At 41.0% G+C, this 27,171-nt stretch overlaps 1 protein-coding gene across 1 annotated transcript in view; it reads right to left on the reverse strand.

Moving 5' to 3' along the window:
* The window catches only part of LOC119411657 (neurofascin), a 96,634-nt gene that overhangs the window by 11,288 nt on the left and 58,175 nt on the right, over positions 1 to 27,171 (reverse strand). The window contains exons 13-14 of the mRNA XM_037678560.1: positions 7,811 to 7,939; positions 4,144 to 4,213 (exon numbers count right to left, since the gene is read on the reverse strand). Coding sequence (XP_037534488.1) covers positions 4,144 to 4,213; positions 7,811 to 7,939 — 199 coding nt within the window. The remainder of the gene's footprint in view (positions 1 to 4,143; positions 4,214 to 7,810; positions 7,940 to 27,171) is intronic.

Here is a 27,171-nt window from a genome sequence, read left to right on the forward strand (position 1 = left end):
CCCACCCCCTCTTCCCCCGCTGCTGGTGGACGTGCCTGTTTACCTTCGCTGCGTTCCTCACCTGCCTGCCCGGAGATATCACCCCAGACGCCAGGGAAAATGTGCTGGCCGGACTTAGACTTTATGCGCACTTGTCTACCACCCACCTCGATCTAAGGATTTCATAAATGAGTTTTCTGATTTCTTGACTGAAATCACACCAAAATATGATCATGTTTTCATTATTGGGGACTTTAATTTGCATGTGTGCTGTCAGGAGAAGCCCTTGATTAAAAACTTTTTAGATTTATTGGACTCATTTAATCTAACTCAGCATGTAAACGGTCCCGCCCAAGAGAACGGACATACACTGGACCTTGTTTTAACTCGTGATGTGACTGTTAGTTATCTTGAAATCGGTGACAATGTTTGTTCAGACCACATGCCAGTCAGGTTTGAGTTCACCCTCCCCCGTCTAACTCCTAAGCCATGCGCTCCTGCATGTTACAGCCAGGCCATTAACCACTTCACTGCAGCACGTTTCACAGATGTTTATAACTCTGAAATGATCATTCAGCCCCCCGTGTTTCTCACCACCACTGAGAAGCTGACAACCCAGTCTGCTTAATAGCTCTAGATAATGTTGCTCCAGTTAAAACTACAAAATCGAAACTCAGAGCAGAACCTTGGTTGAATGACGTCACCAAGGCCATTAGACAGCAGTGCAGGAGGGTGGAGCGCAAATGGAGGAAAGACAGGCTGCAGGTCTCTTTTCAAATACTAAAAGCCACGTGTCCTCTTCTCTGCCATAAACTCTGTTCTCCACCTCATTGAACCATCACCCCTGGAAGCCTCGACTGAGCTGTGTGAGAACTTCCTACATTTCTTTTTAGAAAAAATTGCGACCACCCAGGCTCTCATTTCCCCTCCAACTCATGACCAATCCATCCCACTTCAATCTGTAGCTCTATTTGACCATTTTGAGCCCATCACTCTATTTTCTCTAGAGCAGGTCATGTGCAGCTTGAAACCTTCTGGTTCCCAGAGGTTTTTCCTACTCTGGGGCTGTTCATTCTTGCTATTGTGAATAGCAGTTTATCCACTGGCGTGGTGCCAAAAACCTATAAACATGCTGCTGTTCAACCTCTCCTGAAAAAAACGAACTGACCTCTCAGTCGTATCCCACATCTGGCCTGTCTCCAGACTCCCATTTGTTTCTAAACTACTGTAGAAAAAAGCTGAGACCCAGTTCAAGTGCTTCCTGGAGGATCATGCTATCTTAGAGCTATTCCAATCTGGCTTTAAACCTCTCCACAGCACTGAAACTGCCCTACTGAAGGTTTTTAATGACATCTTCTTTTCCACAGATACTGGTGATTCTGTGCTACTTGTCCTATTGGACCTCACAGCTGCCTTTGACACCATCGACCATGAGATCCTCATTGCTAGGTTGGAGCAGTAGGTGGGCATCACAGGGTCAGCCCTCAATTGGTTCAGATCCTACCTCGCTGACAGATCCTTTTGTGTTTCCATCAAAGATTTTAGTTCTGCTGCGGCAGACCTTAAATGGGGGGTTCCGCAGGGATCCATCCTGGGTCCCCTCCTATTCTCTTTATACCTGCTGCCACTTGGTGCTATTTTCCAGAAACACAACATACCCTTTCACTTTTATGCCGATGACTGTCAAATTTAATTCCCCCTAAGGCACAATGGTACATGCTCTATTCAATCTCTGCTCGACTGCCTGGCTGACATTAGGGACTGGATGACTTTAAATTTCTTAAGTTTTAATGAAAAGAAGTCTGAAGTCATGTTGTTCCCTCCCCACGACACGATCACAAACCACTGCATCGACATTTCCACTCTAACCCTGTCAGAAAAACAAAGAGTCACAAATATGGGAGTGATAATGGACCCTTCCATGAAACTCAACAGTCATGTAAACATGATTGTTAAAACCTGTTTTTTCCAACTGAGGCAACTTTCTAAGCTGAAGCCCATATTGTCCAAAAATAACCTGGAGACAGTAAAACATGCATTCATTAAATCTAGGCTTGATTACTGCAATTCGCTCCTGTTTGGTATCAGTCAGACCTCCACTGCACGACTACAACTGGTCCAGAATGCAGCAGCCCGATTTTTTACCAGTACAGGCAAAAGAGAGTACATTACACCAGTTTTGGCCTCCCTGCACTGACTATCGGTTCACCTTTGAATCCAGTTCAAAATACTCCTGTATGTCTACAAATTGCTGAACAGTTTCACCCCACCCCCCCCCCCCCGCCTTGAGTGTAGACTGCAGAGTCCTGGCCGGATGATGTTGCTCTTCTGTGCTGGGCCATCCTTTTGGCCAGTGGCTGTTTAGTTTCCTCATGTAAGACTGATCACATCTTCTCGTGTGAACTTGATGTATTTATCCACAGAGTTGATGTGATCAGTGAAATGTTGGACTTCCTGAGATTTAATTTTAACCCAGGTGTCGTCAACATACCTGAACCAATGACTTGGTGGTGTCCCTGAAAAGGACGTCAAGGCTCTCTTTTCTACCTCCTCCATGTACAGGTTGGCAACAATAGGAGAAACTGGAGACCCCATAGCACACCCATGTTTCTGCCTATAATATTGCTCCCCATATGTGAAGTAGGTTGACTGCAGGCACAGTTTCAAGAGTTGACACAGTTGTTATGTGGAAAGCGTGGTCCTGCTGCTCAGACTGGTGTCTGATTTTAATCTTAAACTGACCACCTCTACTGCATCATCAACAGGAATGCACGTAAAGAGTGATGTGACATCAAAAGAGACCATTGTTTCATCAGTCTCCATGATGACATCCCTCACCTTGTCCACAAAGTCCATGGTGTTCTGTATGTGGTGTTCTGAGCTGCCAACTAAAGGGATGAGTACAGACGCCAGATATTTGGAAACATTGTAAGTGACAGAGTTAATAGCCGATAGCACGACTTGTTGGGTGAGTTTTACCACAGACATTTGGACGTCGTGTTAGCTCCGTTAGCATGATTAAGTCTTATGGCACAATGGATAGACAAAAACTTTGAACTTAAAAAGGCTGTCCTTCAGGCACATGAGTGAAGGATCCCACACTGCAGCTAGGAACTCGAAACAAGTCTCCACAAGTGAGATAGCATTGCAGGTGACTAACACTAATAAATAACAATTAACACTTTTCATTTAATATAAGTTAAAGTGCTATGTATATCATATGGCTGTTATTGAATATGTCACCAGCTCTTACAGATGTTTTGTAGCAAATAAGGCTAAATAAGAGGGATATGTTCTGACAAAGGAACGTAAATAAAATATCGGCATCGGTTATTGGCCGAATAAGTTTTAACGTATCGGATGTCGGCCAAAAATCCAATATCGTGCATCCCTTGTAATGATATATATATATATATATATATATATATATATCATTACAAGGGATATATATATATATATATATATATATATATATATATATATATATATACATCATATATATATATCATATATACATACATACATAAATGCATGCATAGTGACTTTTTTACACCTAGATGTAGCAACAAACCAATATGGAAGTTGGTAACTTGCTTATTTTTCAAGTGATCATACTCGCAACATGCACAAACGAGTAGATGGATTCAGGGAGTTTCCAATTGTTCCTCTTTGCTTCACGCCAGGAGACAAAAACCAAACAGCAAACATCAGCAGCATGGACCTGTGCGAGGCCTGATTCTCACTGCTCTTCAGCTCTTGAGTCTTACACATCAACACACTGTGTCCAAACATTTCTGCTCAATAATTAGTCAGCACCAGACATGGATCCCATTCAGTTTGAATACTCAAAACAAAAAGACAAAGATTTACTGTAACATTATAAGATATAACATAAGAGGTTATAATAATTGATGTATCTTCTTTTGCCCAGTCCTTTATGAATTCTCGGTGACAAAATTGAGTAGAGTTCAAGTAAAACAGGAACATCAACTTTTATACTCTACAGTATTATTACTCAAATGTTTGTATTACAGACTCTATCTAAGAATACACAAAAAGGTTTTGTACAAAACACAGTAATTGATTTGTGTTTATTATCTCACTCTTTCCCCTGATATCAGTATAATAAGCAATAAGTTGTGTGAAATAGGTCATTATACTTACTGATAATCAAAGGATCCATCCTGGTCTTTCTGATCCACTGGGTCTAAAGGCAGATCTTTTTTATCTCGAACTAACGAGAAAAACAAAAAGAGCAGTTTGAGCTGTTTGCTTCAGTAATATAATATATGCAGAGTTAAACTGAGTTAATTTAAAAACTTCAGCTGTGTCCCAGTTCCACACTTACTGTTTGCCCTGATTCTTGACAGAAAAACATTAAAACTGACTGATGGAGAGAAGGTAATGTACATTATGGAAGATGTGTTTAAAAATGTGTCAATTGTGCCAATTTTCAAAGAAAGATTTCTAATATGGCTGTTTTGCTGCTTCCTCAGTAACTCTGGTGCACGTCAGTAAGTGTGGTGGAAGCACATGCTGGGTGGATTCTCTGGAACTCATTCAGGAGACGGTGATCCTAGCAGGATGAACCAAAGTCAGCTGGACCTCTGAGGAGCTTTAATGCAGGAAGTTCCCTATCAAGAATAAGCAAGGGGTACACCAATGTCTGCCTCTGAGGGATTTGAATAGTGGATGTCTGTAGTTTTGGAGACGAGTGTTTTTCTGGACTGGAATTGAGCAGGGAATGTAAGTAAACCTTAATGTTTTTGGTGCGAGTAGGAGTTACACTGTGGAGAAGAACTTGTTTGAGGCAGCACAGAGTGATGGATCCTGGCGACAGGAGGGAGCAATTTTATCCACCACCAGGAGCAGTGGAGGAGCCAGGGGGTGGCCAGTGGGGGTCTTACCCACCATAGATTAATCTTTGGCAATCCTAATCATTTGAGAAAGCTATACTTTTAAGCAATATGAAAACTAGAAAGCATAGTTTCCTCAAAGATAGGGGTAGTTGGTTTACATACATCTGTATATGGCAGTGGCCATCTTGGATTTTTACCCGGTAACCCAATTTTTGATTTTTGATAGGGACCTTTCTTACGCATAGATGAAGCCACACATCAACATCAAAGATGGCAAGTTGCTTATTATTGAAGTTATCCAGCTCACAAGGTTAACGTGTAAACATAAATGATGGCAGCCATCTTGGATTTTGACGTGGTAGCCTAATTTTCTAAAGGAAACGTTCTTGCACCTAAATCCAGCCACACACTAAAATGGAAGTTGGTACCTCACTTGTTTTTTAAATTATCATGTTTACAACATGCACAGATGGACAGACGGAGGGAGGGAGGGAGTTATTTCCAGTTTCCCCTCCACTCTGTGGCAGCAGACAGTTTTCCAGAAGCCTCAGATCAAACTGCTTGGATTGTTTGGACCACACTAATCAAGACTGAAGTCAAACATGTAGAAGGCGTTAACATTAGGTCAGGTTCAAAGGGGCATTAGTAATTTTGTCAGTTTTGAAAATGTTTTTACTTCCTTAAAATATTTTGTTAATATTCAATTTTCATTGGGTTTAGTCCTCGTTAGCATTTTGAGATTGTAAAATGTAAGGTGCAGTACAAATTGAATAAATTATTATTATTATTATCATGTCACTCAGTCACTGACAGTTAGTACACCATGTGACCCACAGCGCCACAGGTCAGCACCTACCGAGGTACTTTTATTGCAATAGAAGCTCGGGAAGCACCTACACATTACAGAAACTTCAAAACGTTATAACAGTTCTTTACATACACACACAAAAACTCCCGAGTTCAGATTTTGCTCAGTGTCAGAGCACACCGACCTTCAGATTCTTACCGTTTTTCTTCAGCACCATCATGATAAAAACTTTTCTTGTCTGTGACCCATGAATAAAAATGTGTGCTGATAAGTGAAATGTTGATCTGTTGGTTTGTTAAATGACAGAATATAAAGAATATTTTGACACCTTGTCAATGATTACAAAACTATAATGGTAGTTCTGAGTCAGATAACTTTATTAACCTCAGAGGGCAATTCAGCTGTAGCCTCCTCATGAACATTTATTTACTTAGAACATATAAAACAAACAATAAATTATATCTATGTATAAATTAAATAATCTTAAAGTGTGTGATAAGTCTATATAAGTCTAACACCCACCATTGGAGTGAAATCTGACAGACACATAGCAACAAACTGGTTTTAAGACGGTAGATGTGATGATTTCAAGCTGTTTCATTCATGGCTTTGGAAACAGCCCTTTGTGATGTCACACCAGGGACCCGATCATACCAGACCGCTACATTTCTGTTGCACACTGTTATGACTGATTGTTTCCTTTTGATTTCTGGCAAAACATTTCGTGGCAGGAACAACATGCCAAATCGAGGTGTTGCACAGTTCTGTGGGGACACAGCCCAGGAGGGAGTTAGCTCCCATTCATTCCCGAAAATCAAGGAAACTGGTGAAAAATGGGTGAAATTGGTCCAATTCAACCAGGCCGACTTTGTAGCACTGTCTCTGAGCAGTGTTCTGTGTTTCAAACACTTTCAAGTCATGAGTTGGCAATGATGCAGGGATTTGGACATTTCTCCACTGAAACTGTTGTTGCTAGAATACGTCGCCATCTTGAATACACGCCTGTGCCCGGGCCCTGGCGTGACGTCATCAGCCTTCGATAATCTTCTGCCATGTGTTCAGATGTTCCTTTGACTTGTTGGTTTTAGGTATTTTTTAACAGTTGCGTGGCCCAAATGCCAAAAAACATTTAACTGTCGTATTGTACGACAGCCAATACCTCTTTAGAGCCCTTGGGACTATACTGGTGGGTGTTGAGCATTGAAAATAGTGGAAATAAAAGACTGGAAAGAAGGATTAGTTCTCATCATGGGGACTTTGTGTCGTCCTCAAGGCATTATGAAGGACTCTACTGAGAAGATGGGGTCTGGTAGGCTGATGACTCTGGTTGACTGATAAATCTCCTCTCTTCCTCAGCCACCCTGATCTTCCAAAGATGGCCTGAGTCACTCTGCTGAACCAGTGGTGGATCTTCAGGGACTTCAAGGTGTTCCGAGAAGGCCCTGATTGGACCAGACAATTTAAAAAAAAAGTAAAGGAACCTTAATAGTTTTATTTCAATTGTTTTTGTGAAGTAAAATAAAATATTCCATGGTTTTGTATCTGTTTCCATATTGTCTTTCTGAGCTTGTTGAAGTTTTGTGTTTGGAAAAATAAGTATCCACTCAGAAATGTGTCTGAACTGACCAGCTGATGTTCTTAACTTCAAAAAATTTCTGATTAAACAGTAGATGTGTTCCAGATATTGTGTGTCTTGCCATGTTCAACACACATTTGGAAAACTCTTATTGCAGCAGTAGTTTTACACAACTTTTCACGGTTTAAACATACCTATACCAAAGGCTGTTGTCAATTCTTTTGTCTTACCATAAAAATTGATTTTTGTGGCAAAATTTCAAAACTACGGTTCACAGCAAGATGGTCTGTGAGACCAGCTAATTGATCTAGAATAAGAGATGCCTGTCACACATTCCATGTGTCCCTCTGCACATCAAAGCCTTGAGTTGCTCTCCACATCTCCTTTGCTTCTACGATGCAAGCTCATAAACACACATCACCACAGAATGTCTCATTCATGAGGTGATTTAAGAACAACCAGAACCAGCTTAGAGACGAGGACAACTGTTCTGTGAAAGAGGCTCTAAATCTACCAAAGGTAAAACAGGCGCAAGTCTTAAATGACTAAAATAGAAAACAAGATAAGATTTGGGCTCTACGGTCTTACCTGGATACTTGCCCCCACGACTCCTCTTGATAAAGCAGACAATGAGGAGGATGAGTATAATGAGGGCAATGGCACACATCAAGCCGATAAACCACCCCTGAGTTGCAATGTCGACCTCATTCATGTAAGCTGAAACACACACACACACACACACACACACAGACACGCACACACACACACACACACACACACACACACGCGCACACACACAGGAGAGAGGAGAATGAAGTCAGAGTCAAAGGTTTTAAAGATGAGTAACTTGGTCTCTTCTCATTGCAGTGATCTCGCATCTCAGTTAAATGTTTATATGAACTAAAACAGCTGTTAAACTTATTTAAAGCAACAATTGTGACATTGGAAAAGGAAAAAAAAACATGAATATATGTATGAATGTAAAACTGATCTGCCATAACAGGATGAGGTATCCTGTAATACTGAGATGACATTATTTCAGGTGAAAAATGAGAGTTTTGGCACCTAGTCAAACTAGTGAAAGGAATTAAATTAGCCCACCGCTAATGAGGTGAACATGAAATGTATATATTTATTCATCCATCCATCCATTCTCTTTATCCACTTTTCTTTTCCAGTTTACGTGGACAGCTGGCACCTATCTCCAGCAGACACTGTGCAAGAGACGGGGGAAACCCTGGACATGTCTCCAGTCCATCACAGGGACATTTAGAGACAAACGAGACAAACAACCATTCACTCTCTCACCTATAGGAACACTTTGGAGTTACCAATCAGCCTCATTAAATCAGCCTATGGTTACTTTTGATCTGTGGGAGGAGAATAGAGTACCCAGAGAAAACACACGTGCACAGGGAGAACATGCCAACTCCACACAGAAAGGCCTCAGGCCAGGAGGCGATCCTGAGACGTCGCTGAGAGGTGACAGCTATAACCACCTCACCACCATGGTGCCAAGTTGATGTATTAGAAGCTTTTAAAAAACGTATGAACAAGAATTAGATTGACTTTGAAAAAAGCCGAACTAAGAGGGCCGACAGCCGTTTGGGATGTTCTTGACCTGCAGAGGTCTAGAGCTACAAAACTGGTACAAATAAGACAAACTGGAGAATGAACAATGGCTGGACAAGCATCCTGAAAAATCTTAAGGTTGTCTTGCTGACATTTATTTTTATCCACTATCACAAAATTACAATTTTGTCCTCTCACATATTAGTGTCCCCATAAAAACCACCAAGTTGGTGCTGCTGGACCAAACAGTTCCAAAAACTTTCTGAGGGTTGGTCACATTATGGAGCAGAATAAAGACCTAGAACTATACATGTCTACTTTCACACCGATGGAGACAATTAAGGCTGTCACATCACCTAAACACATCCATCCATCCATCTCTCATCTTTTTTTTTACTTTTATTAGAACAATTTCTTGACAAAGTCCACATACGTATATACAAACACATTGCCCCATTCTCACAGAAATAGCTTTTACACACAAGTAAAGATCTTTTTTCTTCCTTTTTTTCCTCATCCTCTGTTCTTACAAATATTCATAACCTCTGCTCCAGGTACAAATTAACTGCAGACCATCTTCATGTATAAATGTCCTTACGTGTTGCGGTTACGTCCTCCATTAAGTTAACAGCTTTCAGCCTCCGAATCCATTGTTCCAGGGTAGGTGGATGTGGCTTAATCCAGTTTGCAGTAATTCATTCAACCTTTATTTAGACGGGTGGATCTCACTGAGCCTCAGGGACTCATTTACAAGACAGGCCTGATTTTAACAAAGAGTGATGACAACAGTGGACAACAACAATAGACAATCATAAAAGAGGCATACAGATTTTTTTGTTTTACAAATTAAAATAAAATGGCAACCAAAAGGACAGTCAAAAGGAAAAAAGTAGCAAAAAAAAAAAAAAAACAGCTAGATTATAAGGCAGTGTAGAAAACTAAAAACAGGAACATGTCTGCATTGGTTCTTACCAGGAACTTAGCAGATGTGCCACTTAGAGAGGTCAAAGGTCAAAAGCTTCAGAAAATAACCTTGTGAGCAATCAACACCAGTGCTCGTAACAAATATATAGTTTCAGTTTCTCCAGATGCTAGGTTTATGTCAACTAAGACTAAAGGGTCAACTTCCAAGGTCGTTGTAAAGTTTAGTATTTCTCCTATCTCTTTTTTTTACCCTTTCCCAATAGAATTTTATCTTGGGGCATTCCCAGAATATGTGAGAGAAATCTCCTATCTGTCCACACTTCCACCAGCAGAGGGGGCTAGTATTATTATTATTATATCTGGCTATTACCATAGGGCATATGTGTCAAACTCGAGGCCCGGGGGCCAAATGTGGCCCTCGTTGACATCTTATCTGGCCCCCAAGATGATATGTTAAGTGTAAAATACTTTTTTCACTTGAAATTTTTCAGTAATTTTTGATTATGATGTCAAAAGTGCAACAGAGAACATTAAATGAGACCAATCAAATCTTTTTGAGGAACATGCAACCAAGAAAAGATGTTGGGTATCTAACTTGAGTTAATGTAGATTCTGAAACCAGACCTTAGTTTGAAAAAGGTTTTAATTTTGGCCCCCTTCTGTAAGTGAGTTTGACAATCTTATCATAGGGGGTTTAAAGAATCTCATTCTCAGTTTCCAGCTAAACTCTCTCCACGTTGGACTATTAAGACATTTGTGCCACCTACTCCATGAGTCCTCCCAGTTAGCGTCCTTGATTAGGACATTGAGTTCTAATTCCCATTTATTCTTCATATCAATGGTCCTTTCATCTAGATCAATGCACAATCTCTGATACAAAACTGAGATAATCTTTTAAACTCCTTTTTACCCTCTACTACTTCAATCCAGTATTGTTCAAAGTCTGTCTGTCTAGTTCCTCATGATTTTGGAGATAATGCCTTATTTGGAAGAATCTGAACAGGTCACTGCTAACAATGTTATGTTTGTTTTGAAGCTGTGTAAAGGCTTTTATTGTTGGTACTACAAATAGTTTATTTACTGTAATCAGGCCCTTGTCAGCCCATTTTCCAAATCCCCCATCAAGTTTTGTAGGTACAAAATCAGCTAATCTGGTTATTCTAGAAGCTCGTGATAGTGAAAGTGGCACATTTAGTTTCCTCCTAACCTTCTCGCACACTCCCAGAGAAAACATAATCCATTCATTTTGGATTTTGAGTTTTCGACGTTGTTTTCTACCTGTAAAGGGCAAATCCGAAATGGAAATTACATTTTCTACAGAGCCTTGCTCTATCTGTACCCATTTTGTATCTATATCTAGCCTAATCCATGAAACCAGAGCCCTAAGCTTTGCCGCCCAGTAATAACTCTTGAGATGTGGGAGGCTCAGGCCATCCATGCCTTTCGAGGAACAGATCATTTTAAGTCTCACTCTCGGATGCTTGTTTTGCCAGATAAATTTGGTTAAAAGCTTGTCCAACAATTTAAATGTGGTATTAGGGACTGCTACTGGTAGGCACTTAAAGAGAAAAAGCAGCCGTGGTAGCACATTCATCCTAATCATTTCAACCATGCCCACCAGAGATAGAGGGAGACTTTGCCATCTCTCTAAGTCTTTTTTAATCTGAGATAAAAGTTGACTATTATTGGCATTATACAACTGACAAATTATCCGTTAGAATGACCCCTAAGTATCTGAAACCCTCTTTTGACCATTTTAATTTTACCTTTTTGTCTAATGCCCCTTTTCCATTAGTACCGATACGGGCCGACTGGACCCGACTTGTCCCGGTTCCGAGGCTTTTCCATTAGTACCGGTACTTAGAACCTGTTACTAATTTAGAGTCAGAGTCAGAGACTCTTTATTGTCATTCGCACCTCATGTGGTACATGTGGTGGAGCGAAATTATGTACACAGGGTCCCAGTTACATCCAACAATAAAATGTGAAAGAAAAACAGTAATAACATCTAAGATATGAACTAAGAAAAACATCAACTAAATATACACTAAGCACTCATAACATAAAACATTGAACATCAGCACAAACATGAACATGAGTCTGTGAGCAGATGTGCACGCATGAACACATCAACATGAAACAGATCAGCAGCAACATGATGTGATTTTTTTCCACAGTGATTATTCTGGTTAGAGATTCATGAGTCTAACAGCCTCAGGGTAGAAGCTGTTCCTCAGTCTAGTGGTAGCAGCTACAAAGCAGAGGTTTGGTGTTCTCAAGGAAATAAACTGTTTTAGAGTGGCAAGGTATGAAGTTGTCTTCTCATTAAAAAAACATGGGGACAAGTTTAGCGTGAGAGAAAAAAAACTCCAACTGAGCTCCTCACTTTCAGAGTCAGAAGCTTTGTTAATAAAGGTTATTAAAGGTTAAAAACAACAAAGTCCATGCTCAATAACCCAGGTATACAATCCAACATTTTTCAGTCAGGTCATCTGGACAGTTTCTTTTTTTTGTGCTGAAACGTTTCACCTTCGATCCAGAAGGCTTCATCAGTCAAGGAAACACAAAACAAAACTGATTCTTCCCCAACAGTTTACTCCAAAGTGGAACAAACCAGTTATGTTGGTGATAAGATGGTGTCTTTGGTACGCCCCCTCCTCCATTGCCGGCCCTCTTCCTTGTTGACAGTTGTGTTTTAATGGTTGAAAAACAACCATTATTCAGCATGGACTTTGTTCAGATGACCTGACTGAAAAATGTTGGATTGGATACTTGGATTATTGAGCATGGACTTTGTTGTTTTCAACAAGTTTGACACGACTGTCAACAAGGAAGAGGTCCAGTGCCGGATGAGTGGGCGTGCCAAAGAGACCATCTTATCACAAGCAGAACTGGTTTGTTCCACTTTGGAGTAAGCTGATAGGGAAGGATCAGTTTTTGTTGTGTGTTTCCTTGACTGACGAAGCCTTCTGGATCGAAGGCGAAACGTATCAGCACAAAAAAGAAACTGTCCAGATGACCTGACTGAAAAATGTTGGATTGTATACCTGGATTATTGAGCATGGACTTTGTTGTTTTCAATCAGTTTGACACGATTGTCATCAAGGAAGAGGGCCAGCAATGGAGGAGGGGGCGTACCAAAGAGACCATCTTAGCAACAACATTGAATGATTATACTTCATTAGAATCAGACTTCAAATTTATTAATAAATCAGGGTGCCGTAAAACAGGGTGAAATACTAAAAACAAAAACATATTTGCTTGGATTGTCTATGGACATTATCAAATGTCTTGAAACTTGTATTTGTATATGTAATAAATGCCTAAAAAACAAACTTAAATAAATGTCAATAGTTTATTTTTTAGACATTTATTTTGTACAGATACAGCTGTTGTTAATAAATGTGCCTGCGTGACAACTGGGACAAAGCTTTGACTCTGAAATATAATTGTTATCTCCACCCCCTCCAGCGTACCCGTTGCTGCTACATATCTACATTGTGGATCGCACTTCTTTCTGCATTGAAAAATATGTTGATCGACTGAATAATATTGCCACCCTTCTCCCTCTACTTTTTGGACAGCTGGCAAAAACTACCTGATCCACGTTTCTCCCTTAAAGAAACTGGTCCAGATTAAATGATTTAACCTTTTTTGTGTACCTGATCCACCTGCTCTCTTTTTAATGTTTTGTGCTCAGAGTTGTTTAGATGCGTCTCTTGCAGTAAAGCTATTGAACATTTAAACAATTTTAATTGACTCAGTATTTTCTTCCTCTTTATAGAATTGCCCAGCCACCTCACATTGTAACATACAATATTTAAATCATTCATAAAATTGTTTCATTATCATAAACTATAGCTATTTCTCTTTGTGGCCTCACATCTATTTCTAAGCCTAGTATATTGGCCACTCTTGCATCATAAAGACAATCAAGTGTGAACAAGAACATGTCAAGGAGTAGGAACACAGTGACAGAAATTATTTGAACCAATTGAACCAATGTGACTCCCAAAAACCTGACTGGTTGAAATGAAGCCACCCATAAACTGTGAAAGCTTCATATCCAGTCCCCGATGTATCATACGCAGAGCACTGTGAGCCCTATGGTGCTCTGGGGAAAAGCACCAAGTGCAGTCCAGATCACAAACCAAAGGGAAGCATCCAATCCTTGGCGAGATCTCAGCCCCATTATGGGAATACTAACAAAAATTGGTGTAGATGGCTACCCGTGAAACAAAAAATTAACATATTTAATTTAAACTCACTAAAATAAGTGACATTGGCCGTTTTGTTAATGTCAACCTCCTACATGAGATGATATTTATTCAAAATATACCTTGTAATCCACAAGAAATCTTCTTTCTAATACCTGCTTGTTCAAAAAGTCTCAGATGTAAACTTTTAAATCCGCATTAGAAAGTCCTGCATCCCCCCCATCTCCTCCTGTTGTCTCCGGTTCCAAGTCTCTCTGGAGAGCTCCTTTTCCATCTTCTCTCTCGCTCACCTGCACCAAGATTCCCAGCTCTTCCAACGTTGGCACAGCGTCAAGTAGAGTAGGGAAGGTTTTCACTTCATCTTTGAGGTTGATTCTGAGTTGCGCCAGAAAATGACATTTTGCCTGAACACCATTTTCTTTTAGCTGTTTTTATTACGCCTCTCAGTTGTGCTCTCTTCTTCTGGACCACCGGTGAGTAGGGCTTTAACAGACTACTCGAGTAATCTACACATCGATTCCTAGGACATGTATCGAGTTTTTAAATTTCAAGTCTAGTATTTGTCGTGACGTTATTATGTCGCAGTTACGTCGTTGCGTCACGTGATCCGCACCGAGCACAGGCTAGCTAGTAGAAGCTACAAAATGGATTCCTCCATGTGGACGGATGCTCATTTTTCCATGATAACTCGGTGTAATACCGTCTTGACCACTAACTTTCACAGCGCACTTCTTCAATTGGAAACAGGAAACAGAAAATTAATCAACTTCCTGTTTGGAACTTGTTTCAAACCGGTGTTACACCATATTCTGCGACCGCCATATATTGTGACCGTAGGGGGCGGTGTTGCATGCACTGTTGTAGGTCACAGAATATGGTGTAACACCGGGTCCAATCGACCGAACCAGAACCAGCTTCCTCTGACCTTGTTTCACAAACAAAAAGCAAAAAAATATTAATCTCTAAACCTATAAAAAATCTATAAACATATTAATCTCTAAAACTAAACCTAATGCGATGGTCATCTGCCCCACTGTTTTTAAGTTTCATTTTTTACGTGCTTTCACTTTTGCAGCTTAATAATAATAACTAATAGTTTTGTTTTTCCTGTGACTTATTTGCAGTATAATAAATGGTAGGAGCATAATATAATATATGCTCCCAATGTTTTGTTGGTCTTTTTTTTTTGTAAATAATGACTTTTTTGTGGTTTTATTTATTTATTGCATCTTGAGATCCTATGACATCATCAAGTACTCAAGTTCTACTTGAGTTTTATTATGTTAATGTCGAGTTTAAAAATAAGTCGTAGTCCTTCAATCCCTACCGCTGAGTAATCCTGATCGAAGTATATTGTTTTACCTGGAAAGACGACTTGTTTCTGTGACTATGCCTGACATAATCCTGCTTCTTTCACAGCGTAATCTGTAAAGCGGACAATGATGGAGCATAGTGAATCGGTTTCTGCTGGTTTAGGGCCCAGATGCACTCTTTCAGTTTGTAAATCATCATGGGGAGGAAATGTTTTTTTAGGAATTCTTTCACAAAACCAATCATGTCCTGCTTCTCAGATCCCTCTGGGACGGTTCTGTAGGTCATTACACTGGATAGTAAGCGCTGTCACGTGTCTTAGCAAGTACTGAAGCACTTTCTTATTTCACTGACTAGCCTCCTCAGTCGAGCTAATCCTACCTTCTGCTTCCTCCGTGTGTTGCTCCAGGATGGCCATACAGTCTTTCAAGTCTCCCACTGATGTTTCTAGTCTTGTTAATGAGGCTTTTGTTTCGGAGAAAGAGGTCTGGTTTTCTTTCCTCAGCTCTCTCAGTTCGCGTAGCACTTCTGCTACATCTGATTCTTTAGCCTCATTAGCTTTACCTCTCTCGCTAGCTGCCGTGTTAGCCTGCTGCGGGTTTCTTTTTTCTTTAGTCTCTTTTTGGTTGTGTTGATGTTTACCCATAGTGTTTCTTGTGGACATCCTTTTCCCTTAACATTTCACATAGACAGTAGTTTGGTCAATTGTGGCGTTTGCCCAATAGTCACGGATTTCACAGGAACCCCCACCCAAGGCGTTTGGCTCAAAGCATGGCTCCCATCCATCATCTTTTTATCCACTTTTTCCTTTTCTTCCTTGTTGTGGGGGTCACTGGTGCCCATATCCAGCCATCACTGTGCGAAAGGTGGAAGACACCCTGGACAGGTCTCCATGTCCATCACAGGGACACATAGAGACAAACGAGACAAACAACCTCTCTCTCACACACACACACACATCTAGAGACAATTTAGAGTTACCAATCAGTCTAACATGCATGTTCTTGGTTTGTGAGAGGAAACCCACACTTGAAAGGAGAGAACATGCAAACTCCACCCAGAAAAGGTCCCGGGCTGGGATTTAAACCAGCGACCTTCTCGCTGAGAGGCAACAGCCCTACCAACTGAGCCACCATGCCACCGTGTGCCAACACGTAACATTCATAATCAATGATAATGGAGGACTATAGCTGTTTGTTGTATGTCTTTGTGTATTTTTTAAGGAAAGTCTGAAATAACGCTACAAACAGTCAAAAGGAGTTTTTGGACTGAAGGACTGATCAGTCTACTTTGGGCTGCACATGTTTAATGGCAGGAGAGACCATTACATTTGTAAAGTCATCCTAGGTATAGAAACCCCCAAAATAAACCTTGATATCTTACCCAGGTTTAACGTTGACACAATGAGAGAGCTGCAAGGAGACCACGCCACCGGCTGAAACCCTGCTTCAACCTGGCCGGGTGTTGCCTCACCTGCTTTGGTTTTAAACTCGACAGGTTTGCTGCTGACGCTGTTGAGCTCGTGGGAGTAAACCCTCAGTCGGTACGTCTCACCAGGAAACAGATCCGCCACAGTAATGGGGGGTTGTTGTTTCACCGGTACAACTTTCACTGTCTTGTCACCTTGGAGACACAAGAGAGGTACCAATCACACTCCAGAGGTGTGACCATGCATACCATAGATGTGCATCACACAAAGCTTTGTGAAGACTGACTCTGATGCCAGACTGGTCAACGGCAGGTCTACTGAGCTGAATTGAGACTGACAACAATGCCCTTCGCCAAAAATGGAGCATTTATTTGCCCTAAATATAAAACAGAACACAAGTTATTACAATTATCCTTTAACAGCAGTTTGATGCTCTACTCTACATAAATCTTATTCTATGTCTCTTAGAATATTATTTTCAAAGGCTAAGTTTGATACAAAATCATTTGTGGGAATGAAAACTAAGAGCAAAAGGCGCAGAAGCCGCACAACCCGTCACTTTAGGAGCTGTTTTCACCACTAAGATAAATAGGCGAAGGAGGCAAACCATTGTTTGTCTCAATTATTCTCACTTTTTATTCCCTTCAAGTCAAAAGAAAACACAGCAGCATCATAGCTTGCATCTTTCTGATGGAAAGATGTGTCAGTTATGCCATAGCCAAGCAATAAGCATGAGTCTGGAGTAGCCGTGAGGAAAGAAAAGCCCATCATGCACCATGCTGCCAACTGTTTCAAAGGGTCTCCCAATAAAATCAGCCATGCTCTGCACACTAGGCCTCAAACCAACCAAATAAAATATGGTTTACACACAATAAGACATGCTAACAATGGTGATCCTTATTGATTTCAAAATGTTTTGTTTTACTTAATATTTTATCCATCAGTGCCAATTCTTTCTTTAACCTGTTATACATTTACTGTGTATTTTCTGATTTTACACAAAGGGACTGTAACATGTCTGTTTATGTTTACTGCACACTAATGTCCTGGAAGGAATGGGTCTTTAAGTCTGAAATGAGCAAAATATGTAAAGAATTAAAGTTATGATATATTGAAAAAAAAAATTCTAAAGAAAACCGGGCCTTAACCCATTCTAACAGGTGATGTGACATATTCAGCAACGTCCATTTTCACAGACCAGAACCCGTTCCCGTTATTTAAGGCAAGATGTCGAGAACCCCACTAAACAATTGTTTTTACAGTCAAGCGTGTGAAACTCCTGCTATAAGTATCACATCCACTTTTTATACATTTGTTTATTTACCCTTAAACGGTGCAACGTTTCAGCAGCAAATTCAGTCACACCCACAAATAACTCGACAACTGTCCTCTGGAATTTATTCAGACATTATGAAGGATTAAAACTGCTGCACACACACAATAACTGCATCTGACAGAAAAAGACTAGTAAGTTCCTGGAGAAACTTTGACGGGGACTGCGGCCATTTTGAAAATTTCATTTGACAGTATTACAGTATGTGCTGGGGTCCGCTCTCAGCTATATCGAATTTCAGCTCTATATCAGAGTCAGAGTTTCTTTGTCATTTGCACCATATGTGGTACATGTGGTGGAACGAAATTGTGTACACAGCGTCCCAGTTACAATATGGTTCGAAAAAATAATAAATCAAAAAGTTATACCGTATTTTCCCCCATACACGTTGCACCGACTTATAAGTTGCATCAGTCCAAATATGTCTAATAAAGTGGAAAAAACAAAAATATGTCGCTTTGCCGTATATGTTGCATCTAATTTGCATCACTGCTGATGCGTCCCGTTGGATGCACGTCACCACTGACCACCCGGAAATGTGGGCTGGTGTTGTGCCAAAAATCGATTGGTTGCCAAATGGTGGCACGGGAAGACTTTAACAAGATTAAACACTTAAAAACAAGTTTGCTTGAAATTTTAGTAACGATGTGTCTCAGTCTAACTTTTGCTTAATAAATACAAATCAGCTGTATTTCAAAAGCTGATTCGCGGAAGCGGGAGTGAGCAGAGGGACGACTTGCTGTGCATTTCTTCGAAATTTAACAAGATAACCACCTAAAAACAATTCTTTGTTTGCTCGACTTTATAGCAAAGGTGTGTCTCAGTTGAACTTTTACTTAATAAATGCACTTTAATGGTCAAACTAGCTGCATTTTGCCAGGGTGGCGCAGCGAAATGAAGCTGATTTGACGGTTGCTCCAAGCGAGCTGGACAAAGGTGGCAGGCTATGGTAAGCTGATTGTGTCATTAACAGACATTTTTACCTATTACATGACACGTCATGCTCTACTACTCGAGTACCATCTAGTGGCTGAAAATGTTAGTGTTCAATATTTTCAGTCAGTATGAATGAAAACGGTCGTATCTCAGCCAAAAACTGGTTTATAAATATGAGAAAAAACCATAAATAAGTCACTTCAGTGTATAAGTCGCAGGACATGTGTAACAGGTGTGTGTGTATATGTTAGTTTATATTTCATCCCAAATCATTTTTATTTTATTGTCCATGTATGTTTGTTCTCTTGGTACATGTATTGTATTTTAAATTGATGGGGAAGCGTTTATCTTCTTACTTCCTATTTCTGCATCACTTCCCCTGTGTTCCACTCAGTGTTGCCAGATTGGGCGGTTTTCATTCTGATTTTGTGGGTTAAAATTGCTTTGCGTGGGTGGGGATAATTTGGGCGGATTTGGAGTCAGATCGGCAGTTTTTGAGTTAACCTATTAAACACATTTCAAACAATCACTCATCATTATTTCATAGCAAAGCTCCCCTGACCTTTCTCCATCACTGATTGGCTATAGTCATCTGCCAGGGCGTTCACAACAGAGAACTGGTGAGGCAGTTTTAGTGGACACCTTGTTGAGTGGGCTGGGCCATTGCAGGGGTACATCGGAGCGACCGCCATATTGGATGTGGCAGAACTGCCGGTCAACTGATAGAATTAAATAGACTGGACTTCATAAAGCACCGTTCTTTAAAGTGTTTTAAGTTCATGCCTGTCGTTCACACACACTAATACATTTGGAAAACAAACAGGCACCAAAGACAAGATTTGTAACTTTTAAAGTGATTGTTAAAATATTTACTCCTTAAATGTTTAGGTTAAAGATAAACACTAAACCAACATATGTATTATTTTGAGTGTTAACAACTACTAATGTGTGTAACACTATTACTGTGGTGATAAATATAGAAATATTCATATTGAACATTTAATCTGTGTTGATAATAACCAGATCCTGAAATGTGATGTGGATTTTCTGAATAAAGAGAACTGATGTTCAGATTTAACTGATTTTGATTAATTGTTTTTATATACACATTGAAGAACATATATACACCAGTATACAAGACAAGATAAAACTTTATTGATCCCGCAGTTTGACATGACTGTCGACGAGGGAGAGAGCCGGCAACGGAGGAGGGGGCGTGCAAAAGAGACCAACAAAAAAAAAAGCACCAACATAACTGGTTTGTTCCACTTGGGAGTAAGCTGTTGGGGAAAGAATCAATTCTGTGTTGTGTGTTTCCTTGACTGATGAAGCCTTCTGGATGGAAGGTGAAATGTTTCAGCACCAAAAAAAAAAAAAAAAACTGGCCAGATGACCTGACTGAAAATTGTTGGATTGTATACCTGGATTATTGCGCATGGACTTTGTTGGTTTTGAACCAGTTTGACATGACTGTCGATGAGGGAGAGGGCCAGCACCGGAGGAGGGGGCATGCCAAAGAGACCAATATAACTGGTTTGTTCCACTTTGGAGTAAGCTGTTGGGGGAAGAATCAGTTTTATGTTGTGTTTCCTTGACTGATGAAGCCTTCTGGATGAAAGGTGAAACGTTTCAGCACACACAAAAAAAAAACTGTCCAGATGACCTGACTGAAAACTGTTGGGTTAAATGTAAATAATTGTTTTTTAAGTAAAAAAAAAAAAATACTGAAAATGACTTAGGTTAAGAGTAAAGCAGATAAGGACAAAGGTCCATTGGATGGTTTTAACTTCTCTGTGGGGAGAGGGAGGATGATTGTGAGTTTGCCTTTTACTCCAGTTCGAAACACTAATGTCACAGGTTCCCCAGCCACATGTGTGATCAAAAACGCAGCTTCCAACTTTGGGCAAAATGGTGCAGTCTTGGACAATTCAGCTAATGCTGACCCACCATTAAATGACCTTATCAAAAGCATTGCACAGCAAGTTGGACATACTATAATGGACCGTTTAAAGGGTGAATGTGGAGAAGGGGAAATCAGAGGCCCTCAAATTTAGAGCAGTGTAGGCCAATTGCAGAATGAATCCACTTACCTCAACTCTACTGGGGCTAAGCTAGTGATACAGCCAGATGTCAAGGAGAACCCCAATCTTTAGGGGAGAAGGATCAGACAAAAGCACTGTTTGTGAGTGGGAAGAATTAATGAAAATATACTTCAGGAAACGAGGCACACCCACTAATGATTAGTACTCTGAGATCATTTCTAAGTTGATGGGCAAAGCCAAATATATTGTGAGGATAACATTGCGAAGCAGTCCTTCTCTAAAGCCCCAAGAGAAACCAGACATTGTCTATGACATCCTCAGACAACACTTTAGCGATGTACCCTATTCATGTATGCCTATGGCCGATTTTACAACACTTTGCCAGCAGCAGGAGAAACACCGTTGGATTACTGGGTACGGTTGAACAAGGTGGTTGATGCAGCAGAAGAGGGCTTGAGGAGATTGGGGCAGCACATAGAGGACCCTTGCCAAGAAGCAGTCATGATATTTGTAATGCATTGCCCAGACCCAGCTTTTGCTGCCATTTTGAAGTTTAAAGCACCAAACAAATGGACAGCCAGTGAAATTCAGGAGCACATTGATCGTTACCATGTTGAAACAAGAGAACAGACATTTTCTAGGTCAAGGTATCCTAAGCTAGCTACAGTTCATGCTCAGGCTCCTGTTTCTGAACAATTAGCATCGCCCTGTCACTTAAGAGATGCATCATCACATCAAGAGACTGGTGCAGTGGTTCAGTCGTATTATAATGATAGTTGCATGAAAACTTTAATCGACCTTTTTGAATGTACACTCACAGCACAGCCAGATTGCAAGCAGACAGATCTCACCAAGCCAAGTACATCACAAAGCCTGCATGGTTTGTCAGTCTCTGGATCATTCTACCATCACACACTGCAGACAGACACGCCTGTGTTTAGCATGCTTTGAGCCAAATCATATTAAACAAGATTGCCCCGGGAGGTCACGTGACGCAGCTGAGTTAAGTCTCTCTTTGAAATGAGAAAGTGTAGTTATGATGACTCCCGTGGGGAGTGGTGGCGCAGAGGTTAGAGAGGTGGGCTTGTGATCCGAAGATCGCCGGTTCACGCCCCGGCCCCGACAACATCAAAATTGTGGGTGGGGTAGGTGAAACACCCACACTTGCCCCCACCCTCATTCGCCCCACTCTGGGCCCATGAGCAAGGCCCTTAACCCCCACCATGTGCTCCCTAAACAGGTCTCTCTTGAAAATGAGTTCTCGTGGCTCAATGAGACTAACCTGGATAAATAAAGGCTAAATGAAAAAAAATGATGAGCTGAAGTATTAATTTATAACTAGCAGGATGCCTAGAACCCAGAGAAAGCTCAACCTTACGGTAAAATCCACTAAACTAGGTGTGGATCAGCGCTCCCAGTGGAGCCAAGCTGATGTGGTGGACACACAGCCATTGCTAAGCCGGGTGGACGTTGACAACTTGGTGGAAAGAATGACAGCTGAAGTGCTCAAAGGTATGGAGGATTCATTTGATGGAAAGATCAACCCTATGCTGAAAAAGCTTGAGGCTTGGTCATCTAAAATTACATTGCTGGATTAACAATTTATGCCACCCGACTGTCAGAGGTCGAGGTGAAGCTGGAGGCGCCCTGGACAAAATAGATGATTTAGAGAACAGGGGCCGGCAGTGCAGCATACGTGTTGTTGGGCTTCCCGAAGGCAGCAAAAGTACTAATCCAGTTGACTTCTTCAAGACCTGGCTCCCCGAGCTGCTACAGATTAGTTTCAAAAGAGGATCTGTCAAGCTGGACCGCTGCCACCACGTCCTTGATTGACATCCAGACCCCGACCAGCGTCCCAAGCAGTCGTATTGAAGCTTGACAACTTTCAAGATAAAGCTCGGATTGTGCAGGCGGCAAGGAGGGCACAGTCTTTGGTCTACAAAGGTGCACGGATCATGATATTTGAGGATTTTTCTGCGGCTGTTGTAAGGAAGCGGCAGGAGTTCTACGCGGTGATGCAACAGCTTAAGGAGAGAGGGTTCGTGTTCACAATGCTGTGTCCTGCTGTTCCCAGGATCAAACATAACGGGCAGGAAAAATTCTTCAAACATCCCAAAGATGCAGCTGCCTTTTTGGATGGAGCCTTGCAGTGCAGAGAGTCTTTCTTCGGGATCCCAGGTGACTGAGCGCTCCTCTAGGTCTGAATGGTTGAAAAGCGGATTTATGGGTAACATATTATTCAAGGTGTTCTGTTTATGTTCACTTAGGACACTTCCGGTAAGATGGCGCCTGTGTACATGGCTTGCAATCCACCTCTGCTCTCCTAAAAACACACCTATACTCATTGACATTTAGCACAGGGTGATCGGATTTAGATCTAGTTTTTCATTGATGCTGATTCTGTTTATGCTTTTGTTATTATTCTTATTTAACACAAGGTCATCCGATCTGATTCAGTATTTCATTGTTTCTGACTGAGTTTATGCTTTTTGTTATTATTTCCTTGACTTTTGACACAACGTGATCTGATTTACTATTTCATTGTTTCTAATTATGTTTTCGGTTTTATATTTTTATTCCATGTGCTGTAAATATATCTTGCTACTTTTTATTTGATGCTGTGATATTTTTGTTAAGCACTTTGGTAACAGTTTCTGTTTTAAATGTGCTCTATAAATAAATCTGACTTGACTTGACTTATTGGGCTTTATATATTTTTTATTTTATTGTATTTTTTACGCCAGACCTCAACATTTATGTTTGTTCACAAGCTTTGTGGACTTTATAATCCTTTTTGTTGTTAGCTGCGGGTCAGCAGCTGAAGTGTGTTATATTTAGTTTCCTTGATTTAAAGACGTTCAATAACTGGTCCTGCGTCCTTCCATATATTTGTGTGGGGAGGTTAGCTTTCACCCCTTGATGGGTGTAACAGGCCATAGTCTGACCCCAATGTCTATTAGTGATGTTTGTTCCTTGCATATAGTTCTGTGTTAGGCTTCAGCAAAGCAGTGTTTTTGTTTTTATTTTACTTTTATATTTTCTGTGTCAGTCTGGTCTCAGGGAGTCTTAGTTTTTCTCCAGGTTTCTCGCCTTTATTTAAGCATGTCTTCTTGATAAATGATGGCCACTGAGTTATCGTCATTGAAAATTTGCAGTTGGAATATGGGGGGGGGGGGGTATACATAGTCCTATTAAGCAGCAGAAGATTTTAAGCTTTTTGAAAAAGGAACAGGTCCATATAGCTCTCCTGCAAGAAACACACTTGACTACTAATGAACACCTGAAGTTGAAACGTGACTGGGTTGGGGAGGTATTTAGCTCATCTTTTACTTTCAAGGGCAGAGGTGTTGCTATAGTAAATAAGCATCTCCCCTTATCTGACGATGAAACAATTTCTGATAAGTGTGGTAGGTATGTTATGGTGAAGGGCCATATCAATGGACAATTGGTGTCCCTCCTAAATGCTTATTTCCCTCCTGTGCAATCTAATGACTTCATACCTCAGGTTTTCTCCTCATTCGCAGATTGGATTAGTGATAATACAGTCGTAGCCAGTGATTTCAACTGCTACATTTCCTCTGTGTTGGATAAATCGCCCTTGGTACGTAATCCAGTGTCCAGAAGAGTTAGGGCTATACTTGCCACCTGTAATGAACTTGATCTGGTGGATACTTGGCATGTTTTACATCCCAGCTATAAAGAGTTTACATTTTATTCCGGTGTACATAAAACACGCAGCAGAGTTGACTTTGTTTTCACCCGTAAATCTTCATTAATTAATGTCAAGAGTTGTAGCATTGGTTACATCATTATATCAGATCATGCACCTATTTGTATATCTCTTAATAAATCTAAAAAGTTAAATCTGGTCCTCTGGACATTCAAAAAACAAAACAAAGCAAAACAACAAAAAAAGTAGAAACGTTTCGTCTCTCGTCCGAGAGACTTCCTCAGTCTGAGGTGCTGTATTCAGCTCTGTCTTATAAATAGCACCGTCTCAGAGTGGATCAACCAGTTTGCTGCTGACAACCAGAACCAGCTGATCACATGCTCAAGAAGGACCATCAGCCTAACAATGGATCATTAGCACCTGATGGCTGTTTACTGTTCACAGAGGGCTGAGTGATACTAGCAATCACAGCATTGTAAGAGGGGGACAGTTGAACCCGGAGGCCTCCACCCCTGTTTAATGATGGACGGTTTCTTTTCACAAAGATGGCCTCCTTTACTCCTCTCTCAAACCATCGTTCCTCTCTGTCCAGGATGTGAACATCTTCATCCCTGAAAGAGTGACCGCTGGCCTGGAGATGAGTGTAGACCGCAGAGTCCTGGCCTGATGATGTTGCTCTTCTGTGCTGGGCCATCCTTTTTGCCAGTGGCTGTTTAGTTTCCCCGATGTAAGACTGGTCACCCTCCTGACACTGAACAGCATACACAATATTACTCCGTTTGTGCCGGGGGACTGGATCTTTGGGATGAACCAATCTTTAATGTATTTTGGGGTTTAAAAGCCACTGGGACGTTATGTTTAGAAAATAAACGTCTCAGTTTCTCTGATACTCCCTCAACATATGGAATGACCACTGGTCTGGGTCTGGGATCCTCCTTTTCACCTGTTGGCTTACTGGAGTCCTGTTTGGGTTTCTTCTCTGCTTTCAGGAAGGCCCAGTTAGGATATCCACATTGCTCTAGAGCTTGTCTTGTGTGGGATTTCTCCTTCTGCCTGGCTCCTGAGCTAGTGGGGACGCTGTCTGCTCTGTGGTACAGAGTCCTGATGACTCCTGACTTGTGCTCCAAAGGGTGATGGGTGTCAAACTGCAGATACTGGTCTGTGTGGGTGGGTTTGCAGTACACCTCAGTTTGCAAATGTCCTCTATCTATTTTTACTGCAACTTTTTTAGTTTTGGACATTTGTTATGATGCGTAACCATGGCAACAAGGCAGTTTTCTACAACCAACAGAAGTTGATTAACATCTCAAAAGCTCAAATAATATCTCAACTACAGCCCCAAATCTCAAATGTTTTGAAAAGTATGTTCTGTGGACGCATTCTCATCTACCTGCCAGCTGTGCTTGAGTGCCTGACCACTGAGATCCTGGAACTAGCAGGAAACACGGCTCATGACAGTGGAAGGACAGGATCGTCCCTTGGCACCTACAGTTGGCTGTCCGCAGTGACGAGGAGCTCGGCAGACTGCTGGGAGGAGTGGCCATCGCTCTGGGAGGAGTTCTGCCTGGCATTCAAGCGGTCCTACAGCCCGGGGGAACCGAGAGGCCAGCCGAGTCTGGGTGGACGGGTCAGACGGCATCTGCAGCCAGTTTCTTAGGATCCACTGTGGGATGGACCTTTACAAGAGATCCTTCCTGCCTACAGCCATCAGCATCTATAACATCTCTTAATGAAATGAGGATAACGAGTTACTACAACAAATAATTTCCCTTTGGGATTAATAAAGTATTTTTGAATTTGAATTGAATTGAATCAGAGACTGAGACCTCACAGTCCAAGAAAGCCAACTAAGCATTTTACTGAGGGTGCTATGAAGAACTATTTGTTCTTTCAGTTCTCAAGTTCAAGGTGTCTTTACTGTCATTCACATCACATGTGGTACATGAGGTGGAACAAAACTATAGGGTCCCAGTTACATTCAAGAAAAATACAAATTGTAAAGAAAAACAATAGTAAGATCCGAGACATGAACTAAGAAATACACTAAATTAACAATACACTAAGCACTACTAGTACAAAACAATGTGCCAAACAACAACAGCACAAACATGAGTCTGTGTGAGCAGATGAGAACAAATGAACACAGCAACATGAAATAAATCAGCAGCATGAGATCAGCATCATGGATAGTCAGCAGCACATACCAACAATCAAGTGGCATTAGTGATTTTTTTCACAGTAATTTTCAGTGATAATCCTGACTAGGGATTCATGAGTCTAACAGCCTCTGGGTAGAAGCTTGTAACGAAGGGTGAGATGGAGGAAGAAGGGTGACTCCTTTTCCATTTCAACTCCACTACATTTGTTTTATTTATTTAGCTCTAGTTAAAGTGGGGCACCGGCTTGTCAGTTTACTGACCAACAACAACTTAATTAATATATTCACCCTTTAATAATCAGAATCAGTCACTGAAGTAGAATCCGTTAATTACAGGGAGTTCTATACGATAACAAA

This window comes from Nematolebias whitei, chromosome 7 (genome assembly GCF_014905685.2).
Source record: "Nematolebias whitei isolate Nwh7 chromosome 7, NemWhi1, whole genome shotgun sequence".
NCBI lineage: Eukaryota > Metazoa > Chordata > Actinopteri > Cyprinodontiformes > Rivulidae > Nematolebias > Nematolebias whitei.